The 24,769-nt window shown below is 36.7% G+C and overlaps 1 protein-coding gene across 6 annotated transcripts in view; it reads left to right on the top strand.

The window, feature by feature from the left end:
• VPS13B (vacuolar protein sorting 13 homolog B) overlaps positions 1-24,769 on the top strand; it is a 657,044-nt gene that overhangs the window by 281,347 nt on the left and 350,928 nt on the right. For all 6 annotated transcript variants that reach the window (XR_009246065.1, XM_058668587.1, XM_058668588.1 and 3 more), the window contains exon 23: positions 5,269-5,503. Coding sequence is in view for 5 of the 6 variants with exons in the window: in XM_058668587.1 (XP_058524570.1) it covers positions 5,269-5,503 (235 nt within the window). In the remaining variant the exon portion in view is untranslated. The remainder of the gene's footprint in view (positions 1-5,268; positions 5,504-24,769) is intronic.

Raw genomic sequence — 24,769 nt, 5'->3', positions numbered from 1 at the left:
GTCTTCTTGTTTTTAATTTTGAGTTGGTAGGTAATACCGTGTAATAAAGGAGAAGCAGCTTTTCAGTCTAGAAACAAATAGAGGGTTCTGTTTACACATTGTATTTGAAATACTTGTGAGAATCAGATATCTGATTGACAGTAATATATTCATATCTGGTGTTTCAGGAAAGATTCAGATTAGATTTATAATATTAAAAGCCATCTTCAAGTGGTTAAAACCAGGGGAATAGGTCATGCAAAACTTTTTATGTGTAATCAATTAGTTCAAAATAGAGATTATGATACTCTCTTCTTTAAAAATCATACAACAAAGTTTACCTTTCTCATCATTTATAAATATACTGCTTGTTGCTTATTTTGAGTAAGCATGTGGAATGGAACTATTCCTATAAATGCAGGAATACTAAATTATAAATATTTATTCCTGTGTGATTATTTTAATTATGCCCTTGGTATTGTACTTGCTTTACCATGGTCCAAGCTTTGTGTCGAATGTTTTATATATTTAAACACTTCCCAAGGTTAATGTATTTTGAAAATTTTTAAGTAAAGCCAAATTTTTATTAATTAAATTCTTAATTCTAAAGTTGGAAAAAAGCATTGTCTGTTTTCCAAGATGTTTTGTGATCCAAAATATTTTTGTTAATGGATTTTTTAGTGAGAATAAGGAGTTTTCCCATTTCATTAAACTGGTTATTCCATAACACTGCATGCATTGTTTTAAGAAGTGTTTTAATATATGGACCTTTTAATAACAGGTCATTATGACTCACTTGTTTTTGCAATGTTTTTCACTCTAATACTTCAGAAAGTCATATTTAAAAATATTTTATGTTTTTCAGCACATAGCTGATAGTAGCTTGCAGTTGATAAAGAAAAATCCTCAGGACAAGAATTCAATAAGTAGTAAGGTTTTTTTAGGGTTTTTTTGTTTGTTTTTATTTGTCTTCCCCTCATTTATACTATGACATTTCCTATATTATTTGTTTGGCTTGTTGCTGTGTTTTTGGTATTCTGAAATTTTATCAATGGATATTATAGTCTAATGGGTTTTTAAATTTTATTCCAACTGGCTAGGTGTCCTGCCTTTGCTAATACTGATTTGTTATTCCTGTAAGGGGAGCTGCTTCCCACATTCTTGGTGACATTGATAAGTGTCAGTCAGGTGTCTAAAACATCATACGTTGACTGAGCAAGGCCAACAGAATTTTCTAGGAAATTACATCATATTACTTGATGTCCTGATACTCAGTGAACTTTCTTGCTTATCTTTTGGGATATATGCCTACACCTGTCAGAACAAATGGACCAACTGCCAGTCATCTTAATTATAACATTAAGTTGTTATACTTAATGCTTACAAATTGTGCACATATGCCAGCATTGTTTTTGTAAGTATTGAACAAGTGATAGCCATTACACAGTAGTTTGGTAGCAGGAAAAATATGGAATTCATACTTAGGAATTTTTTTCAGATCTTAAATTTTCATGGAGAAAATGAGATTAGTAGCCCTCTGTCTGGAAAAGAAAACAACCAAGGATCATTTCTGAAGTTTTTAACTTGTTATATCCATAATTGAATATATTTAGATTCCTACATATGAAGATATTGAAAATATTTCTATGATATGTTAAGAATTATGAACTAGGAATATTGTTATTAGGGAAATTGTTTTAGTGCAGAGGAGGTGCTGTGTTTTGTGGTTCCTGTATATTGGACAATTAAACCATAGCAACTGCATTAAAAATGCACTATTGACTATCTTTGTGAATCTTTGGAAGCTAATGTATTGACTGTGACAAGCAGTAGATGCCTAGTATTTGTTATTGACTGACTTAGCAAATCTTTAGGTGGCCCATATTCTGTGAGATATCTTCATACTTTGATTATTTTACTCTATTTACAGATGAGGATTCTGTCCATTAAAAGATTAAATAATTGTCAGTTTCCCACACCTGGAGTTGAACCTAACAATTCAGCTTTACTAATTTTCCTCATAGGCTACTGCTCTAGAATGTACAACAGGTCTAGAATTCATTTTTTATGAACATCCGAATGTTATGCTAATAAAACTAGTTGTATTTACTTAGCATTCATTTATGAAATACCTAATGCATGCCAATTAGACACTATTTCATGTACTGACAGTACAGAGTGAATAAAGTAGGCAAAGTGTTTCATTTGTCTGAGCTTACATTCTGGGGAGAAAGCTGTAAGGGTTTTAATACTGAAAAATATTTATGCTTTGTAAGAGCTAGAACTATATCTTTTAAGCCTGTATTCCAGAATTCCTGCAGAGTTGATGGTAAATATTAAGAAATGCATGAATGAAAGAAAAAAATTACGAAATACACTTACAGTATTTGCTTACTTTTGTTTTGGCATTATTTACTGAAGAATAACATTCACATATAGAACATTTCATTCTGTAGTTTTGCAATATAAAATTGTCACACCAGTTTCAAATTTAAGTAAGGAAATATGCTACTCTGGTAAAGGAAATGGAATTGTTTTAAAAGGTAGGAAAAACACAAGATAACAATGTTTGACAGTATTTATGTATAAAGTGCTTTTCAGATTGGTAGTGGCTGATAAATTTAGACAAATGTGTAAATGAAACCTGCCTTTGTTTCTTTGTAATTGAATTATTGTCACAATGCAGCAAACCTTTAGTCACAGCAGTCCAACTTCCAAACACTTCAGGTGGTTTTGGGAGTGCAGGATGGTGTGTGTGTGTGTGTGTGTGTGTGTGTGTGTGTGTGTTTGTATTTTCTCTACTTCCATATAAAGTTGAAACTTCAGAAAAACATATCACAATTGTTTGTTTATTAAAATAAGAATATCAAATAGTTTTACTTCATGGTTTATCTTTGGTATGCTATAAAAGTAGCCCTTGGCAAGAGGGAATCACAATTGAGGTGGTTCTACTTCAAGAATTTGTAATAATCCCTTCGCTTTAACACATGAATGTGTTCAGTATTGGCGAGAGAACACGTTGCTACCAAAACTGAAACAAGATCCTTGAAACAGATGATGTTGCCATGGAAAAATGAAGTAACGCTCACTGCAGCTGTAATGCATTAATGAATAGGATATTTTTTTAAAGATCATTTGTGTTTGGTGGCTCAGAGGGTCCCAACCAGATGGTTTCCATGAACAGGATCTGACCCCCGACTCGAGGACTTCTTACTGGCAGATTACTTCATTTTCTTTCCCTTGGATTGTCAGATCCTTACATTAATGTAAAATTTATTGCTGCAGATTTATATTCGGGAATATAAATCATCCAGCATTTTACATTGAAAGCACAATTTTAGAAATACGTTTTAACAGTTGTTTCAAAAGTGTAAAAAGATTTATGTGATAGCTTTAATGTATATAATAGATGTAACATAATATTTTTCAACAAATTGGATCATGTGTATGGTTTAATTCTTATCATGAAAGGAATTCTCAGTATAACATTTTAGAAAGTGTATCTTTGGATGTTATTCATGTCATGCTAATATATTGATTGTGTGCATATTGCTTAAAATGTTTAAATTAGATGAAAAAACTGACTTGCATTAGTGGAATCAAATTTTACAATTCTGGCATTTAATTATAAATTTTATCATTTAAATTGATTTCTAACAACATAGTTTTGTTTTTGTGTGGTGACATATTCTAGCAAGTATCTTCCACGTTAAAGCATTTTTCAGGCTAACATCAGTGCGTATATGAAGTATGAAATATTGTCTCATTATCATGTGATGTTTTAGCCTGAATTAATAGAGAAATATGCTCTGAATATTTCATCTTAAATTGTTTAATTAGACCATGAACGAGTAACATTAAAATATTTAACGTTGTAATTGTATCAAAGACAATATAGACTTGAAAATATACACTTTGGTCTTAGATCTCTCAACTATTTAAACACAGACTTAAATTTTATCTAACCTACAAAAAAATCTACGACTAAAAATATAAGCTTATATGTCTTTAACCAGCAAATTTACTTAGGCAAAATTTTACTTATATATTTCTTCACTGAATTAATTATCTGTCTGTGCCCAGAAATGTGAAATAAAAACCTAACATTTTGTTTACCTCTTGGGTGGTGAGGTTTCATTTGTTCCATGAGATCTAAGAATTCAAACCAGTTACAGTGGTGTCTTTTCTTACCAAGAAGTATAATTCCTCCATGAAAGGAATTTGACCTACTTTAAGCTATACTTTCTAAAGTACTCACTAGGTATTTTTGATAATATAGTTTCCTTCTATGTCAAAACATTTAGAAAATGAGAATTTTTCATTTTTATCACAGCTTTAGAATAATATCTTTATGTGACATAGATCATAAAAATTAAGCAGGTACTAGTTTCTGTTTTTTTTTTTTACAAACCAAGTTTGCTAATTTGGGCAAATTAATAACAAAGTATATGTGAGAACCAACTAAGACTGGCAGATTTTAGTCCACATTGCTAGTGATTTAAGAAGTAAATGAACTCAGTATTTGGTTTGGATTTAACTTAGTCTTGTCTTACCCTTCTAAGATTCTGGCAAGTTAAGTAATTGTACTGGGTAAAAGGGAACATAAAAATTTCATGTGAAATTATAGTTTGGGTGATTAATAATGGAAAGTAAAAAATAATTTTGTGATTTTTAAGTCTTCTGATTTATCTCACTGCTATGTATCTGTTTATTCACACATATTTGAGTCATTCTGTATGGGTATTAAAAACATGTAATTTAAAACTTGTTCTTTAATGGTTATGCAGTGCTATAAACTGAATGTTTTCAACATCTTTTTCTTATATTTTGGTTTTTAAAGTTAAAAATGAAAAAAAACAGGTTCACATAGAAATAACTTGCTGTCCATCCCTCTTCCTTTTTAAAAAAGTAAAGCAGTGAGATACTCATCAGTTCTAAGTGTTAAAAATATTTAATGAACCGTGAAAATAAATTGAGTACTTTCCTATCGTTTTACTTTTTATTTTTGTCAGCAAGTTTTACACATAAAACTTGTTTCTTGAAAAGAACTCTGGGAGGGCAGATATATTTTCATTAAATCATACAGGTTCTGATCAAGTTTACAGCAAGAAAGCAATGCCTTTTCAAGTGTTTATTGTGTTTCTTAGAAAACAAGTGTTTACAATAGTTACATTAGGGACCTTACTTTTTGTTTTGTTTTTGCTTGACTGTTTACTCTGGTAAAGATACTATATTAAAAGTTTGGAGTGTGTTTAGTCTGATCCAGATATTTTATTTCTACTTTTCCAGCTGGAAGTACAGTCTTGGTGTATATTCATTCCTAATGATAGTCTACCTTCCCCAAGTACAATTGTTTCTGGTGATATTCCTGGAACAGTAAGAAGTTGGTACCATGGACAAACCAGCACACCAGGAACACTTGTTCTCTGCCTGCCTCAAATTAGGATTATTAGTGCTGGCCACAAGTACATGGAGCCTTTGCAGGAGATACCGTTTGTCATCCCACGACCCATTCTTGAAGAAGGTACATTTGAAAAAATTCTTCCTATGTTTATGAATTTATACTGATATTTTTAGGGTTTTTTTAATCTTAGCAGTGTGTATGTACACCAGGATGCCCGTTGTTTTTTGACAAAGTAGTGATTTAATGCATTTATTCCTAAAAATATAGTAATATATCATGATTATTCATAATCATATGTGTAAATGTAAGTTGTCTGTGAAAGACCATATGCAATAAATGGTATTGCAAACTAGGAAAAATTATCTTGAGAAGAAATTTGGTGTTTGCTGTTTTCTTTAGGATGAACTAACATAAAAATTGTTGATCTTGTTTAATGCATTTGACATATGAATGGGCATATTTTAAATAATATATTATTTACATCAAACATAATTCTAGATTTCTAATGTGTTTGTAAAAATAATTGTTGAAGCTGTGTTTCCTTCTCCAGTAAGTACTTCATATCTTCTATTGCAGTGTTTTCAGTTATCAATTCGTACCCTTTTGAACTTTGACATATTCATTTCAAACAATATGTGAACTTGGAAAAGTTTCAAGTCACAAAGTAAACAATATGAATCTATATTTTAATAACATGACTCAAATTTCTGACAGTGCTGAACAGGTCAACACCTTGTTCATATTATTAGGATGTAAGTATGTGAGTACTGATATCATTCAGATCATCACATATACTGGTACTGTCGTTGCAAAGTATACAGAAAGCCTATGCAGTGTCTTACTCAGCTGTTGATGTTGATTTCTCTTTTTTCACCTGTACTGAAATTTTCGTTTAAGTTTTTTTTATCAGAAATAAGCATGATTTTACTGGTAAATATTAATATTCCGTGATAATATGAATATCACTTTTATAAAAACATAGATTCCGAGACTAAAAGGAGGTCTTTGAGCTTTTTGTGATCTACGTCTTGATGTAAAGATCTGTTCTCTGCTGTTTGACGTACTCATTCTTTGCTACTTCCTTTTGGTTATTGGACGTTCTTATATTGTTACAATAGATAATGTATAGCATATCAAGGGTATGTCAGCCTTATAAAGTAAATTGTGAAATAGAATAGTTCCTGCATATTTTCAAACTCTGGTATAATTTTTGGTAAAATAAGACTTACTTTTACCTTTGTTATTTTTCAGACACACACATATTCGTATAATTCTTTCTTTCCAGACATAATTCACATCATATGAAATCTTTGAATTGCAAAGCTAAGTGATTTTACTACATTTGCAGTTTGGTGCAACTTTTGCCTAATAGGGTTTTCAAAAAATGTTCTCTTTCAGGAAAAAAGAAAGAAAGAAATGCTACACTTTTTGGTGTAACTCCCCATTCACTTTCTTCCCATCACCTGGCAACCACTAATCCTAGAATTTTGCCTTTTTAGGCGTTTCATATAATTGGAATCATGAAATAAATGGTCTTTTGTGACTAAAGTTTCTTTCATATACTATATTACATTAAAGTTGAATCATGTGGCACTTTATAGCAGTCTTCATTCTTTTTTATGGATAGATAATATTCCATTATGAATATGCCATATTTATATATTTATGAGTTGAACATAGGATTATTTCTACATTTTGGCTTGTAGGTTTTTTGGCTTATAGGTTTTTGTGTGGACATGGTATAATTTCTATTAGTTATATCCCAAGTAGTAGAAAGGTTAAGTTAGTTAGGAGTTACTGGATTGTTGTCCAGAGTATCTGCATTATTTCATAATCCTTCATAAGTGAGAAGTTTGATTTCTGCTCATTTTGCTACAGTTTATCCTGTCTGGGTTCTTTGTGTGGTTGGTTGATTCTGCACATCTTAGTAGGAGTGCAGTAATAGCTGGTGGTGGTTCTGGCTTGTATTTCTGTACTGGCTAATGATTTTGAGCATATTTTCATTTTCTTGGTTGCCATATATATATGCCATTTTTACTATTTTCTTGTGCTGTTTTAATCTTTGGTCTAATTTTTCCTTTGGTTTATTGTTGTCTTCTATTGAGTCCTAAGAGTTTTTTATAGTGTAGAAAGTAAAAATTTACCAAATGTATGATTGCAAGTATTTTTACAATCCTACTGGTTGTTGTCCTTTCTACTTTCTTCATAATATAGTCTTTAATATTACTTTGTATCATGTTAGTAATTGTTCCCTTACTATCATTAGCATGTCTTTCACAAAGTAAACTGCAGTCTTAGAAATGTTAAGAACACATCGAATTCATTCATATGGTAAATGAGTATGTTCACCCTCCTGAACACTTTCTAAAGCAGTCCAGTTTAGTTCTCCAAATCAGACTATTATTGTTTTTATGTATATCTTGATTGTTTTAGTTTTAAAAACTTACAATTGTTTTGATTTGGCATATGTGAAAGCTTCTGAAAAAAGTCTTTCATGATAAAACTGTGGCTTAGATGGTTCTTTTTCACCATAAATGGACGTATCTTTAATTTTCATTTTTCCAACTACTTCTTAAAGTTCCCTCATATACATAATTGGAATTATGTACAGGAGTTGGAAACCATTTTCAAAAAAGGGCAAAAGAGTAAAAATATTGTTTTGTAAGCTCTGTGGTTTCTGTTATGAGTGTATCTAAGTATGCTTTGTTGTATAGGTACAGACAAATACAATTTGTTAATGAATCCCCCTGTATTCGGTAAAACTTTACAAAGTCTGGTGGATGGTCAGGTTTGGTCATATGCCACATTTTCCACCCTTGTGCTGAGTGTACTAATACTCTTTTCACAGTTTAGTACTTCCCTCTTAAATCAAGGTTTAGACTATTTCTAGGACCAACAGATCTCTCATGACAGTACTTACTTCAGAAGCACACTATGGTTTAACATCTAAAACTAAGTTAGTTTTCCTGTTTTTAACAATAGCAGTTTACTTATTGAACTTAAAAAGTTATTCAGAATGACATTTTCATTTTGATTGTTTTAAAAAAATAACCCTCGAGTTTCATATTTTCAGAACTTCCTGTTACTTCTTTGTTCATAATACAAAGACATTTTTATCTAAAGCCTGCTGACTTTTGCCTTCTATTTCTTATCTGCCTTGTTGGTTCTTTTTCTTTTATTTTCTGGGATTCATGTTTTTTCTTTTTTAATTTTATTTTTGATGATTTCTACATAGTTGTTTAGGGTGGGAAGGGTCCAGGATGAGGGGAAAGTGGTGGAGACACTTGTTTTCATGTTTTCCTTACCTTCTACCTGTATCTGGGGGAAGGGGAGAGATAAGGGGAGAAGCCACACCTAGCCTCCAAATTTCCTCAGTACCTGGGGATGGGGAACAGTTACCCGATGCCACCCCCAAATCCCCAATATGGAACATGCTCCAAGAGTTCTGCTCAAGTGGTTTTGGTATTTCTGAAATGTTAGCAGTTTTGCAAATGCAAGGATGAGGAAATTCTTCCAAGGTCCATTGGCTGACACAGTCCACCTCAGAGTCTGTTTGTTCAGATAGTTGCCATCATGCTTTGCTGGGCTAGTTGACCAATTTGTCCTGCCCTCCTTCCTCTGCTATGATACCACGTGTCTTCTGCAGGCTTCAATGGTCTGACATATCCTCCATGTGCTTCTGGGTGTGCCATCCACTGCTCCATCAAAGCTACTAATGAGGTTGTTTTGACACATGCCTTCCACTGTCAGATCAGAGTTCCTGCCACTCTCTCTATGGTTGGAGTTATGAGTCCAGTGGCTTAATTGGGGGGACCCTCAAAGAAATTTCATCTGAGGTGGTCTTAGACCTATCTCTTGCATGTGCTCCTGCCTGTATAGGGCCTAGTTCATTCTGTCACCACATCAGCCTACTTCCACACTGATAATGGCAATTGCTAGGTCACATCTGTGTCTAGCCCTATTTCTTATGCAGTGGGTACCATGGCCCAGCCCAACCCTGCCCTGTACACATTGGGCCCTCACATACACCATTGGGAGCTGCAGCCCAGTCAGAGTGACCCCAGTAACCTGCACTGGGCTGACTCTTGTCCTGGTTTCTGTGTGTTAGCATGTGCAGTGGACTGGTCCTGTGTGTCTCACCTCCCATTCAGCTGTTGTATACATGACTGGACATTGAAGCGTAATTCATTCCGTCTGAAACCACCCTCCAGCCCACACCCACGCCACTGGATGCCTCTCCCTGTGTTGCCAGGCCTGTCCCCAGTCCTGGTTCTCATGTTCACCAATGGGAGTTGCAGTCCACGAAAGGGATGCCCTCAGTTTTGCTACTGAGCCCAGTATCTAGATCTTGGACTCTCCAGGTGGTTCTGCATTCTAATGTTTTAGGACTTGCCCCCAGTCCCAGTACTTGCCACCTTTAGTATGGTGATGGGTACTGGATCCAGTCTAGCATGGCCCATCTCACCTCGGTGTTTGCCAGTGGGTGCTGTAGCCTGGTCTGGCCTGATCTGCCCCCACAGTTCTAGCTCATGCTGGTAGATGCTTGGGCTTCATGTTTTTTGTTTTTTTTTTTTTTTTTTTTTTGAGAAACTTCCCCCCCTAGAACTTTTTTGAAGACTATCCTGAAAGATTCCTTATCCATAGGTCTCAGCTTACTTTTGACATTTTAGAGGCATAGCTATAACAGGACCATTGGAACTAACTTCTTAGACTAGAGATTTTCATTATGCCACTTAGTAATCTTACAGCTATAGCCTCTCATACAAATTGACTTACAGTGGTGCTTCCTACCCCTACTCTAACCACTTTTGTGTTCATGGTTTCATCTTCTTATACTTTTTGTGAGAGTCATACAGATGGGGGATGAGCATGACAATTTCACATGCTATTTTCTCTAACATTAATATTGTACCCATTTACATACCTGCTTATATTCTGTTTCTTAATCGTGAACAGGCTTCAGGTTTATCTTTCTTGTTTTAGTTGTGAACATGTATGTTCGTTCAGTGTTGCCATTTATGAAGTCCTCAAGGCATTTGCTAAGCTGCTTATTTCCCTTTCCTTAATAATTGTTCTTTTTTTCTGTGTATACTCATTAATGAATTTAAGAAGGAATCATTTGTGTGTGGGTAAACTATATGAATTTTACTCATAGTATATACTGTATGTTTTCTCAAAAAAATTTATTTTTATTGGAAAAGCAGATGTACAGAGAAGTAGATACAGAAAGCTCTTCCATCTGCTGGTTCACTCCTGAAGTGGCAGCAACAGCTAGAGCTGAGCTTATCTGAAGGCAGGAGCCTCTTCCAGGTCTCCAGTGCGGACGTAGGGTCTGAAGGCTTAGGGCCGTCCTCAACTGCTTTTCCAGGCCACAAGCTGGGAGCTGGATGGGAAGTAGAACAGCCGGAATTATAACCGACACCCATTGGGATCCTGGTGGTTGCAAGGCGAGAACTTCTGCCATAGACTACTTTACCAGATGTTTACTTTTATACACAAGTGGCATGGTTTTTAGCAGAAAATTATTAGGGGCAATAAATCTATTAATTGGCTATAAAACAGATACCTCAGTGACGTTTCTTAATGATGCTGTGGCAATATTATACTCCCTTTGTTCTAATAGGTTTTGTAAAGGGATTGATCTATGTACTATCCCACAAGTCTTTATCTCTTCAATACTCATTTAACAATCCCTTTGGTTCCTACTGAACTTCTGCCATGTTCTCCTTCTTATTTATGTGATTATTTTATTCTTATTTTGCAAATACATTGTGATTGTCTTAAGGACAATGGAAATATCCATCTTTAAAGTGTGCAATGTTATACTCTTTTTTTAGAACTTAGCAACTGTGCTAGGAAGGGCTATTTTTCATACTAGCTTTGTAAACATAGAGTAACTGTATATTCAGTATTAAAAATAAAATGGAAATGACTTTTTAGCCATATGAGTATTCTCATTGGCCAAAGCTACCCTGATGAAAGGAGATTATTTCAAAATACCTAAATCCTCTTTAGAGAAATAAACTGTAGATATCGGCTTTTATGAGTTATCATAATATTTTTTCATGGGCCTGGCGCTGTAGCATAGCGGCCAAAGTTCTCGCCTTTAACACACTGGGATCCCATATGGGCGCCAGCTCTAATCCCATCAGCCCCACTTCCCACCCACCTCCCTGCTTGTGGCCTGGGAAAAACAGTCATGGATGGCCCAAAGTCTGGGTCCCTGCAGCTGCATGGGAGACGCAGAAGAAGCTCCTGGCTTCTGATTAGCTCAGCTCTGGCTGTTGTGGCCACTTGGAGAGTAAATCAATGGGCAGATCTTCCTCTCTGTCTCTCCTCCTCTCTGTACATCCAACTTTCCAATAAAAATAAACAAATTTTTAAAAAATGCTTTTTGTTAATTATATAGAATATTTATAAAATATTTAGCTATAAAACCTTGATGCATGCATGTAAAGATGTTTTTATTCTGGAGAAAGAATATGAAGATTTTTTTACTTGTTTTTTCAATTTTCAAGCAGTTGCCTCCAATATTTTCACTCTAGTTTCTCTTTTTGGAACATATGGGAATGTTGTAACAGAGGATGATGGCATGCATCGAGTAGGTCTTCTATAAATTCCCTCTCCCGCTTTTTTTCTTCTTTTTTAAAAAATGATTATTAATTTATTGAATAGAGAAAATGACAGAGGGAGTCTGATATCTTCCACCCCACTGAGTCGCTCTTCAAATGGTGGCACCACCCGAGGCTGCCCCAGATCGAAGCCAGGTGCCTGGAAGTTGGAGGCCAAGTACTTGGGCCCTGTGTGCTGCTTTCCCAGGCAAGCAGCAGGGAGCCAGTAAGAAGTGGAGTGGCCTGGTCTTGAGCATGTCTTAAGGTGTCCTGATGCGGAATGCAGAGATCACAGACTCACAGTGCTGGCCTAGCTTCCCCCTCAGATCCTTGGTCGCTTGGTTTTTTTTTTTTTCTCTCGCAATGAATAATATATTTCTTTTTCTATGGCAATGCCTCTTGGATTATGTTTTTTTTTTAAACACTACATTTATTGCAAAGCACCATAAAGGGAAAAATCTATGTTATTTCAGGTTTTGAATCATTCCTTTCTGTTGACTATATGATGTACATATTTTCTGGTTATTTACTTTTTTTAAAATTTCCTATATTTTATTAATTACATTGCATTATGTGAAACAGTGTTATAGGCACTGGGATTCCCCCCACTCCAAACCCTCCCCCCATGGTGGATTCCTCCACCTTGTTGCATTACCACAGTTCAAATTCAGTTGAGATTCTTTCATTGGAAGTATTTACCAAGCATAAAGTCCAGCATCTTATTGTCCTGGTAAGTTCAACAGTTACTTGGAGAGACCTTCTCTGGTCTGAAGGTAGAGCCAGCAGAGTATCATCCCGATCAATTAAAAGCCCCAACATAACATCAGCAACAATTTACAATGTTATGGTATTAATTGACATGCTATTGATTAACCAATATGTAAAAGGAAAATGCAGGTAAGCATGATTTTGCTGAACCTGGTTGTTTTTCGGGTGGTCTGAACTGGCTTATAACTCTGACAAGACATGTGTCAACAGTCTAGGTGCAGAACAGTTTTAGGAGGGGTGTGCAGAGAAATCCTCAATACCCCAGTGAGGAGTAACTAATTTTTGTGTCCCACCTGGTGAGGTATGAGTGAATCCATGCTGACCATTTCCTGTCTGAGTCTAAACTTTTCTTGTTGTCTATCTAATCTAGGTTTTTTTGTTTGTTTGTATGTTAGTTTGTTTGTTTTGAGGGGTTTCCAGAGCAATCCTGATGGTCATTGCAAAAGAGGGTGGGGACCCAGAGCTGGAGCCAGGCAAGGACCAGAGAAAGTTCCCCTCCCTAGAACTGAAGGAAATTTATTGTTCTTCTGTTTCTGCGGGCTGCTCAGGGCTCCTGGTTGTCGTTCCGATGATGCTGGTTCCTGCACGGCAGAGTGTGGACTTCTTCCATCCCCTGTGGAAGCTCCAGATGGCAGTGGGTGACCTCAGAGTTCTTGGCCTCTGAAGGCACTCCTATTCTCAGTGGTCTCCTTGGCAGGTGGGATGTAGTCCTTGTTGCTCGTATTGATAGTCCATGGTGAGGATCTGGGAGTCTTCAGGGTTGGGATATGAGCCTCCTCCTGTCCACCTGCTCCACCCCGGGGTCCCCCCCCCCCGGTTTTTTGCATATGACCTCCTGTTAAGAGATTGTTAGGATCGCTCCTGATTCCCCCCATATGCCTTTGTAGTTCTACTGTTGTCTAATGCTGATTCGAGTCTGTTGTCTATGAGTTAACCAGATATGATCCTGATAGGTTATATTTCATGTCTTCCTCACACTTTTTAGGGAGATGGAAGATTTCTCTGCTTTCCCTCCCCATTACGGAATAACATAGAGTATTAAGAGTGTATTAGGTTTTACAGTTCTTTGTTGTAGATCATAAGCAATCTGACTCACATTAATTGTTGATTTATACTTTACATCACATTATCTTATTGCATTAGATACAGGCTGTTTGAAATTGCAATAATACAATATACAGGTACTATTTTTCAGATTGACATCATTTCATTTTAAATTAAGGCAAACGTGGTATTTAACCTTTTGGGATTGGTTCATTTCTCTTAGCATAATGGATACCAGTTGGGCCCATTTGACCACAAAAAACTGCATTTTGCTTTTTTTAATAGCTGAGTAGTATTCCATGGAGTATATGAACTATAGCTTTCTTATCCAGTCTTCTGTTGATGGGCATTTTGGTTGCTTCCAAGTTTTTGCAATTATTGATTGTGCAGCTATAAACATAGGGGTGCATGTTTGTTTCTCGTGTAGCAGGTGTTTTGGATATATTCCTAGGAGTGCTATTGCTGGATCATATGGTATGCTGATTTTCAGTTGTTTGAGTGTTCTCCATACTGATTTCCATAGAGGCTGTACAAGTCTGCAGTCCCACCAGCAGTGGAGTAGGGTTCCCTTTCCCCCACATCCTCACCAGCAAGTGTTGTTGGTGGTTTTTTGTCTGTGTGCCATCCTTACTAGTGTTAGGTGGTGCCTCATTGTTGTCTTAATTTGGATTTCCCTTATTGCCAAGGAACTTGAGCATTTTTTCATATGTTTGTTTGCCATTTGGGTTTGTTCCTTTGTGAAGTGTTTGCCCATTTCCCGTGTCCATTTCTTGAGTAGTTTGTTTGTTTTGGTTTTTTGGTTGTTCTGGAGATCTTTGTATATTCTGGAGATTAGCCCTCTATCTCCTATGTAGAACGCAAAGATCTTCTCCCATTCTGTGGGTTGCTTTTTTACATTGTTGATTGTTTCTCTTGCTGTACAGAAGCTTCTTAGTTTGATGAAGCCCCACTTGTTTATTTTGGCCTTGATTGTTATTGCTTTTGGTGTCCTTTTTAGGAAGTCAGGGCCTACACCTAAATCTTGCAGTGTGTTTCCAACATTTTCTTCCAAAAGTTTGAAGGTTTCTGGGTGTAGGTTTAGGTCTTTTATCCATTTAGATTTGATCTTAGTGTATGATGAGAGATATGGGTCCATCTTCTTGTTTCTACAGGCTATCATCCAGTTGTCCCGACAGCAGTTATTGAAGAGACCTTCCCATTTGCTTGGATTGTCCTCTGTCTTTTTGTCAAAGATTAATTGGCTGTATCTATGTGGGTTTCCTTCTGTTGTTTCTATTCTGTTCCATTGATCCTCCTCCCTATCTTTTTTGATAACCACTGCCTTATAGTATGTCCAGAGGCCTGGAATTTTGATTCCCCCTGTTAAGTTCCTATTCTTCAGAATGGTTCTGGCTATTCATGGTTTTTTGTGTTTCCAGATGAACCTTTGTATCATTTTTTCCAGTTCAATGAAGAATGTTTTGGGTAATTTGATTGGGATTGCATTGAATGTATATATTGCTTTTGGCAGTATAGACATTTTAATGATATTGATTTTGCCTATCCAGGAGCATGGGATGTTGCTCCATCTTTTGAGGTCTTGCTCAATTTCTTTTTTAAGAATTACGTAATTTTCTTCAAAAAGGCCTCCTACATTTTTGGTTAGATTTATTCCTAGATACTTCATACTTTTCTCTGTTATTTTGAATGGTAACTTGCTGGTTAGATCTTCTTCCATCTTGGGGCTGTTTGTATACACTATGGCTGTTGATTTTTGTTCATTAATTTTGTACCCTGCCACTCTACCAAATTCTCGTACAAGTTCTAGGAGTCTCTGCATTGAGTCTCTTGGTTCTTCTATGTAAAGGATAATGTCATCTGCGAATAGTGAATGCTTGACTTCTTCATTTCCCATTTGAATTCCTTTGATTTCTTTGTATTGTCTTATGGCCTCTGCGAGTACTTCTAGAACTATGTTGAATAGTAGTGGTGATAGTGGACATCCTTGTCTTGTTCCAGATCTCAGTAGGAAGGGTTCCAGTTTTTCTCCATTCAGTATGATGCTGGCATTGGGTTTTTCATATATTGCTTTGATCATGTTGTGGATTGTTCCTTCTATCCCCACCCTGGTTAGGGTTTTTAACATAAAGTGATGTTGGATTTTGTTGAAGGCTTTTTCTGCATCTATTGATACTATTATATGGTTTTTGTTCTTCAGTTTTTGGATGTGGTGTATCACATTTATGGATTTCTGAATGTTGAACCATCCCTGCATTCCCTGGATGAATCCTACTTGGTCTGGATGAATGATCTGTCTGATGTGTTTTTGAATTCTATTGGCTAGGATTTTATTGAGAATCTTAGCATCAATGTTCATCAGGGAGATAGGTCTGTAGTTTTCCTTCTCTGTTAATTCTCTATCCAATTTTGGGATTAAAGTGATGTTGGCTTCATGGAATGAGTTTGGAAGGGTTGCTTCCTTTTCTATTGTTTTGAAGAGCTTCCAGAGGATTGGGGTTAGCTCTGTTTGGAATGTTTTGTAGAATTCTGCGGTAAAGCAATCTGGGCCTGGGCTCTTCTTTGTTGGGAGATCTTTAATCACTGACTCTATCTTTGATTCAGTTCTGGGTTTATTCAGGTCTTCTGTTGCTTCTGAGGTGAGTTTTGGTAAGTGGTGGGAGTCTAGAAACTTTTCCATTTCCAAGTGGTTTTCTGATTTGTTGGAGTACAGTTCTTTGTAATAATCTCTAATTATTTTCTTAATGGTTGCACTGTCTGTTGTTATGTTGCCTTTTTCATCTTTGATGCTGTTAATTCTCGCTTTCTCTTGCTTTTTCTTTGTTAATCAGGCCAATGGGGTGTCTATTTTATATATCTACTCAAGAAACCAGCTTTTGATTCATTGATTTTGTGTGTAGTCTTTTTGATTTCTATTTGATTAATTTCCTCCCTTGTTTTGATAATTTCTTGTTTCCTATTGTTTGTGGGGTCATTCTGCTGCTGTTTTTCCAATTCCTAGAGGTGTGTGCTTAATTCCTGTATTTGATGCCTTTTTTGGGCCTTGACATGAGCACTAATTGCAGTAAGTTTACCATATAACACTGCTTTGGCGGTGTCCCACAAGTTTTGGACTGTAGTATCCGAGTTTTCCTTGGTTTCCATACATTTTTTGATCTCGTCTTTAATTTCTTCTCTGACCCATTGTTTGTTTAATAGCATATTATTCAACCTCCAAAAGTTTACGTATTTCCTGGGGCAATTTGAATTGCTGTTTTCCAGTTTCATTCCGTGATGTTCTGAGAAGGTGCATGGTATGATTCTGATTTTTTTTTTGTAGTTAGTTAAACTTGCTTTGTGTCCTATCATGTGGTCTCTCCTGGAGAAGGTGCCATGTACTGCTGAAAAAAATGTATAATCTGTGGCCTTAGGGTGAAATATTCTATAGATATCTACCAAGTCTATTTGTTCTATTGTTTGCGTGAGCTCTGTAGCTTCTTTGTTGAGCTTTTGTCTCATTGATCTATCTATTGGTGTTAATGGGGTGTTCAGATCTCCCAGGATTATCGTATATTGTGTTCATCTGTATCTCCCTTTAAATCTATAAGTAATTGTTTCACGTAGCTGGGTGCATCTGGACTTGGAGCATAAATGTTATGAATGGTAATTACTTCCTGATGGATCTTCCCTTTCAACAATATATAATGCCCTTCCCTGTCCTTTTTGATGTTTGTCATGTTGAAGTGTGTATCATCTGAAATTAGGACCTCTACACCACTTTTTTTCTCATCCATTGGTGTAAAATATCTTTTTCCATCCCTTCACCTTCAGTTTCTTAGCGTCTTTTCTGGTTAGGTGCGTCTCTTGTAGACAGCAGATAGTTGGGTCCTGTTTGTTGATCCAGTCTGTTAATCTGACTGGTGAATTTAGGCCGTTCGTGTTAAGGGTTAATATTGAGAGATTGCGATTTTGTCCTGCCATGTGCGTGTGTTTTTAAGGTTGTTGGTATCTAATTGTCTTTCCTTGCATGGACTTTATTGGGTAAGTCTTCCCATTTGCCATCCTTGCTTATGGTTTGCTTCCTTTTTCTCTTGGGGTAGCACATTTCTGAGGAGATTTTGTAGAGTTGGTTTTGTGCTAGCATATTCTTCTAGTTTCTCCTTGCTATGGAAGTATATAATTTCATTCTCGAATACAAATGAGATCTTTGCTGGGTACATTATTCTTGGTTGACAGTTGTTCTGTTTCAGTATTTGAAAGATTTTATTCCATTTCCTTCTTGCTTGGAGCGTCTGTTTTGAGAAGTCAGCGGAGATCCTCATGGACCTGACTCTAAATGTAAGCTTGTCTCTGCTTCATGCTAGCCTCAGGATTCTTTCTTTGTATTCGTTTGAGGGGAGCTTGATTACCACGTGTCTGGGAGATCTTTTTGGGTCAAACCTGTGGGGCATTCTCTGGCCTTCCTGGATTTGGACTGGGCTCATGTTCCAAGCGTTTTGGAAGTTCTCCTGTATAATTTCATCGAGCACCGGTTGTATGCCTCTCTCTCTTTCCACTCCTCCTGGGAGACCTATAATTCTAATATTTGACTTCTTGATTTTGTCATTCATCTCCCGGATCGTCTTGAACACTTTGTTCAATTGTATCTCCAGTTGGGTAATAATCTGCCTGCTTTCATTCTGGGAATCTTCCAATTCAGATATCCTGTCTTCTGCTGCAATAATTCTGTTGCCTAAGCTCTCAATTCTGTGCTTCAGGTCAAGGATCTCGTTTGTTTCTGTGATTGTGTGGTTTTTGAATTCCTTAAGTTCCTTCCATCGTTTTTCATTGTCTCTGAAGAGTTTCATAATTGTTTTTCTAAACTTCTTATCTGATACATCTTCAATTTCTTCATCTGAAATCTCTGCGACTGACCAGGCCTTTTGGTGACTTTTTGTGGTGGCACTGGCTCCTTCCTCTGACTCATTTATTTTCCTGTGACCTTGCCCCATGACTATGTGATATAAGGTAGTACTGGCTTCACACCCTTGACCTCTGCTGCCACCTAGTGCGTGACCTGAGGTCTTGTTGACCTAGAATTTTTTTTCCTTCTTTATGTCCTCTGGTCCCTCTGCCCAGATCTGAGCCTGTTTAGATGCTAGCGGACAGTTCAGGTACCTTTTTTTTCCCAAGTTCCTCCTGCTAAGGGCAGGCACTTCCCTGTACTACCGACTCACCGAGGTTCGCTCTCCGAATTTCACTAGCTCGATTTTGCCTCCTGCTAAGGGTGGGCACTTCCGTGCTTTAGCAACTCACAAGGTTCACTCCCGGAATTTCGCTGGAGTCTCTGCAGTACAGGGCTCCCTCTTTGTGTTTCTCAGGTTGCTGATCCCAGTATTTCGCGATTGTTTTACTGCCGTGTGCTGTTTTTCTCAGTCTTGGTTGGACTGGGGAATTTCCCACAGTGTTCCCCGCAGTTCTTTTCCTCTCGGGCTCACTTCAGACTGCTCCTGTCCCTAACTTTTAGGACCCTCAGTTACATCAGTCTAACTCGGTCGGCCATCTTGACTCCTCCCCTAGTCGCTTGGTTTTTATCTGTGCACTTTGCATCTTTAAAACAAATGTAAGTATGATCTGCTATCATAGCTTTTCTTGTTTTTAGAACCTTTTGTGATTTATGGCTCTTTCCTCCTTCACTGTCATTTTAATCATTTTAGAATGTTAATATGTATTTTTCAATCATTCATGTTTATCCACATAGGAAATCAAAACTGTCTTATATGTTTTCTAGACTGCTTCAATGATACTACTGTTTTATGTTTATCTGACTTTTTAAGGCTTTTTTTTTATAGAAATGATTTATTGGAGATAGATGAGAGAAGTTAGCAAAACCAGAGACAAAGAGATTAAGTTGACATTACAGCTAGCTTTTACAGTTGTCTGGAAGAAACATGACTGATAGAGCCAGTACAGCAAATATAGATGATGTTCAGGGACAGAATCAAGAAATACTTAGTAGTTTTTTTTTAATTACTTGAATGTAGTCACTGGAATATTTATGAATAATGAAAGAAAATGTGTAGAACAACCCCATAGTTCCTAGTCTGGATGTTTGTATGAAAATTTTTACAGGTACATATTGTGGTTGAGACTAGAGAAAGAGTTATCACTTTGATGTGCAAGTTGCTATGGATGGATTTAGTTTGGTGCATGTTGTGAAGTACTTGTGGGGCATTCCGGTGCATGAATCTAATGTACTATTGCAAATAGAGACATGGAACTGAAAAGGGGAATCCTTGTTAGGTATACAAAGGTATATCATGGAAAACCATGATAGAAGATGAATCCATCCAGAATCAGTTAAGCGTACTACAAACAGGAAATGCCAATGTTTGGGTTAGTGAGATATAAATGATGGAAGCTATAAATAAAAGAATAAATAATGGGAAATCATGAAGCAAAAGTTTTATGGAAGACAAAAGATTAGATATTTTGAGTGTAGCAGAGATGCCCAATGAAGAAACTACTAAAAGGCGTCAACAAAATATGACAATTTTAGGTCCTTGCTTTCATTTATCACAGCATTTTCCCAAGAAGGCTGTGGCTTAAGGCCTGGCTAGAAAAGAGTAGTTGCAATAAATATTGTGAGTTTTGTGTGTGTGTGTGTGTGTTTAAGGAAAAGTCTGAAGTATATGTCTGTATATATTGTGTGTACTGTATATAATGTAGATACATATATTACTTGGTTACATGGAACGTAAAGTCATGATAACAGGCAAAATGCCTTTATGATTTATTGTAATCTGTGAAAAGCAACTTTGACTTTCAAACTTTTAATACTGATCCTACTATTTCACTTTGGCGGTAATAGAGATCATACATTCTAATTTAAAATGCCTTTTTCTTTCTATTTTTAACCTGTCCTCATAACTCCTGTGAAATTAGTTTTCTCACTCTTAATAAGAGCTTTATTTAGCTAGTTATTGAAAGAGCTACAGAAAGAGTAGAGAAGCAGAGGAAGGAAAATATTTCATCTTCTGGGTCACACTCCAAATGGCTGCAAAAGCTGGATCTCTGCCAAGCCAAACTCCATTCTGGTCTCCCATGTGAGAGTCAAGGGCACAGGCACTTGCTCCAGCTTTTGCTGTTTTCCCAGGAGCAGTAGTTAGGGCTAGATTACAGGTACAGCAGCCAGAACTCAACTGGTACTTCCTTATGGGTTGCCTGCGTTGGAAGTAGCAGCTTAACTCATGCTCAATAGCAGCATCTGATTTTTTTGGTATTACTTCTTGTTTATTGTAGAGTTCTTAAGTTTCTATTAAAATCACATTTTTAAAAGAAAAATTTGTTTATTTCTTGGGAAAGTTTGATTTTGCAGAGAAGGAGAGATGGAGAGAAGGATCTTCTATCTGGTGGTTTACTCCTTAAATGACCACAGTGGCTGGAGCTGAGCCAAGCTAAAGCCAAGAGCCAGGAGCCTTTTCCAGGTCTCTCTTGTGGGTGCAGGGTCCCAAGGCTATGGGCCATCCTCCTTTGTTTTCCCAATCCACAAACATGGAGCAGGATGAGAAGCAGAGCAGCTGGGATACAAACTGGTACCCTGTGGGTTCTGGCACTTCCAGGTTAAGGAATAGCCAGTTGAACCATTGTGCCTGTCCAAAAATCAAAATTCTCTAAAATCAGTATTTCAGACTTATCATGAAATGAACATAAAAGAATAGTAAGGTTGTATATTTTGATATTACTTAATGGAAATGTTTTGTTATTATCTAAATGCCTAAACAGTAAATAGAGTTCACATTTAAATTGTGTTAAGAATTATCCAGGATTATCACACTGAACACAGTCACAATAAGTGCAATAAAATAGGACCAGTTTTTTGTCTTAAATCTTTCTGAAACATCTAGAAGAGACAGAAAGTTGATTATAATATACAGAAGGTAATCTATATCTCTGAATGAGGAAGTTATTTGTCTCACTATTCTAAAAATTTCTGTATATTTAAAATTTCCTAAAAAATCAATTTATTCCTAATTTAAAAATTAATTTTAAAGACTCATTTGAAAGTAGAATTAGAAGAAGTGAGTGAGGGAGGAAGGAAGGAAGAGAGAAGCAGAGAGAGGGTAGATAGCGGTAGAGAGAAGCAGAGAGAGGGTAGATAGCGGTAGGGATTCGCTTCCCAAGTGACTGCAACAGCCACAGTGGGCCAGACTGCTGTCAGCAGCTAGAACTCCATCCAGGGCCTCCACATAGGTAGCAGGGACCCAAGGGCTTAGGCCCTATTCTACTGTTCCAAGCACATTGATAAGGAGACTTGTCAAAAGTATAGTTAGCCCTACTCCAACTGGTGGCCATATTGGAAGCTGGCATTGCACATGAAAGCTTAACCTGAAGATCTACAAAACCAACCTCATCCAGAATGTTTCCTTGTTTTATGTATTTTTTAGCTTCCTTTCTTTTCCTCGAGTATCTCCCATTTGTTGAAAAATGTCTGTTGAGGTTCTACCAGGCACCAGATTCAGAGAATCCTAATTTGAGCAAGAAAATATGGTTTCTGCTGTCTGATGTTTTGCCAGCTTTCAAGGAATTGCAAAATAAATCATTGAATAGAAGGCCCGGAGCACTAGCCTAGAGGCAAAAAGCCCATGCCTTCCATTGCTGGGGTTCCATATGGGCGCTGGTTAGTATCCTGAATGCCCTGCTACCCATCCAGCTCTCTGGGAAAGCAGTGGAGGATGGTCCAAAACCTTAGGAGAAACTCCTAGCTCCTTACTTTGGCTTGGCTCAGCATTGGCCATTGTGGCCACTTGGAGAATAAACCAGTGGACAGAAGATCTTTCTCTCTGTCTTTCCTTCTCTTTGTAAATCTAATTATTCAATAAAAATAAATAAATTTCAAAAAAATTACGTTGAATCCTTTTCATTGCTCTGTATTTGAAATCTTATTGAAAGGATTATAGGACTTAAAATGAGATATGCTGTCAATAAGAGGTATAAGAGTTACTAATGTCTGAATAGTTTCTCTAAAATCCATGGCCTGCTTTCCAGTCTTTGCTAATTTTTGGTTATATTATTTCCTTAAACTCTTCTGCTCCCCAGTTACTGGGACTTTGCCTGGATCCTTAATCTTGCAGTAGACATGCAACTCTTGATTTCTTTTTATTCACTGAGAATCTGATAGTACAACAGCATTGAAATATATAGCAGAGTTTTCTGATGTTCTTATGTAGGAAAAAGGGAGTACTGGCAGACCCTGTATCAAATACCTTTTTTGTTAAATTTTTATTTTATGGTACAAATACCTTTTGAAGTGGCTTTTAGACTATACATTATTCACCTCAATCAAAGAAAACATGTGATATTTGTCTTTTTGGATCTACTTATTAAACAAAAACTTAAAGAATAAAACTGACATCTTGAGGTTTGTTTATTGTTTATAATCCTATTTAGTGGTCTTTATATGTTTTACTTAATGAACTCTGTATTTAGTGGAGCATTAAGCCTACGATCATAATGAAAATTTAGCTATGGTATCTCAAAATTAAAATTACAAAGAAGACAGGATGTAAATATCATATTCATATTAATGTCAAATAAAAATAAAGTGGGGAACCTAAACAGCAGTCTTTGTGAGACAAAAAAAGGGGAGGGATGCAAGATAGAAGACAAATCTTTGGAAATGACCAGACCCTACCCCACAAAACAAAAATGAAGAGGAGGAAGAAAAATGTGAAGAACAGAAATGATTTTCATAAAAACAGTCATGCACGTATTACAAATTGCTGAAGATGTGGCTAAACAAGAATGAATGAGAACATCTATTCAGTGATAAAACAGCTGAAAACATCCCTACTTTGGAGAAAGATAGGGATATCCAAGTACAGCAGTCACATAGAATCCCTAATAGGCATGATCAGAAACCCCCTTTATTTAAAAAAAAAATTAAGATTGATTTATTTTTATTGAAAGGCAGATATTCCTAGAAGGGGAGAGACCGAGTAAAAGATCTTTTGTCCATTGATTCATTCCCTAAGCGACTGCAGCAGCCAGTGCTAAGCCTAGCTAGAGCCAGGAGCTTCTTCTGGGTCTCCCGCACAGGTGTGGGGTCCCAAGGCTTTGAGCCATGCTCCACTGCCTTCCCAGGCTACGAGCAGAGAGTTGGAAGGGAAACAGGGTTGCCGGGATTAGAGCTGGTGCCCATATGGGATCCCGGCGCATTCAAGGTGCGGATTTTAGCCACTAGGCTACTGTGCCAAGCCCTCAGAAACCATCTTTACAATGAAACATTATATTCAAACTTTAAAGAAGTAGACCTAAAGAAAGGTTTCTGTAATAGTCATGAGAGAAAACCAGATTGCTTTCAGAGATTCATGTCCTGCCTGCTCCACTTGCCACCTGTATCTCCACTTATGATCTGGGAAAGCTTTGGAGGATGGGCAAATCCTTGGGATGCTGTGCACACATGGGAGAATCAGAAGGTCCTGGCTGCCAGCTTTGCATTAGCTCATCTCCAGCCATTGCGGCCATTTGGGGAGTTTACCAGTGGGTGAAGATCTCTTGGTCTCACCTTCTCTCTGTAAATCTGAGTTGCAAATAAAAATTAATCTTATCTTTAAAAAGACACTTCTTTCAACTCAGAATATTGCAGCCAGAAGAACTCTAATTTGTCTATCAGGAGAAAGATTTTCCAAAGCAGATAAAAACTAAAAGAATTCATCTTCACTTATCCAACCTTACAAATGATTATCAAGGATGTGCTACACATAGAAAAAGATAATCATCGTCATGAAAGAATGTGAAGGCAGAAAAATTTCCTAGTAGGAGTACAAAGGCATGTGGAATGGATAAAAATATAAGACTCATCTGTTGCATACAAGAAACACACCTTATCAACAAACGTAAGCACACACTAAAAGTGACTGGATAGCAAAAGATTTCCCATGCTAATGGAAAGTAAAAAATGAGCAAGTGTAGTCTTCCTGATGTCAGACAAAGTAGACTTTAAGGC

The sequence above is a fragment of the Ochotona princeps genome, chromosome 9, assembly GCF_030435755.1.
Source record: "Ochotona princeps isolate mOchPri1 chromosome 9, mOchPri1.hap1, whole genome shotgun sequence".
Taxonomy (NCBI): domain Eukaryota; kingdom Metazoa; phylum Chordata; class Mammalia; order Lagomorpha; family Ochotonidae; genus Ochotona; species Ochotona princeps.
Note: the sequence above shows the minus strand (reverse complement) of the source record. Positions and strands in the feature narration are given on the sequence as shown.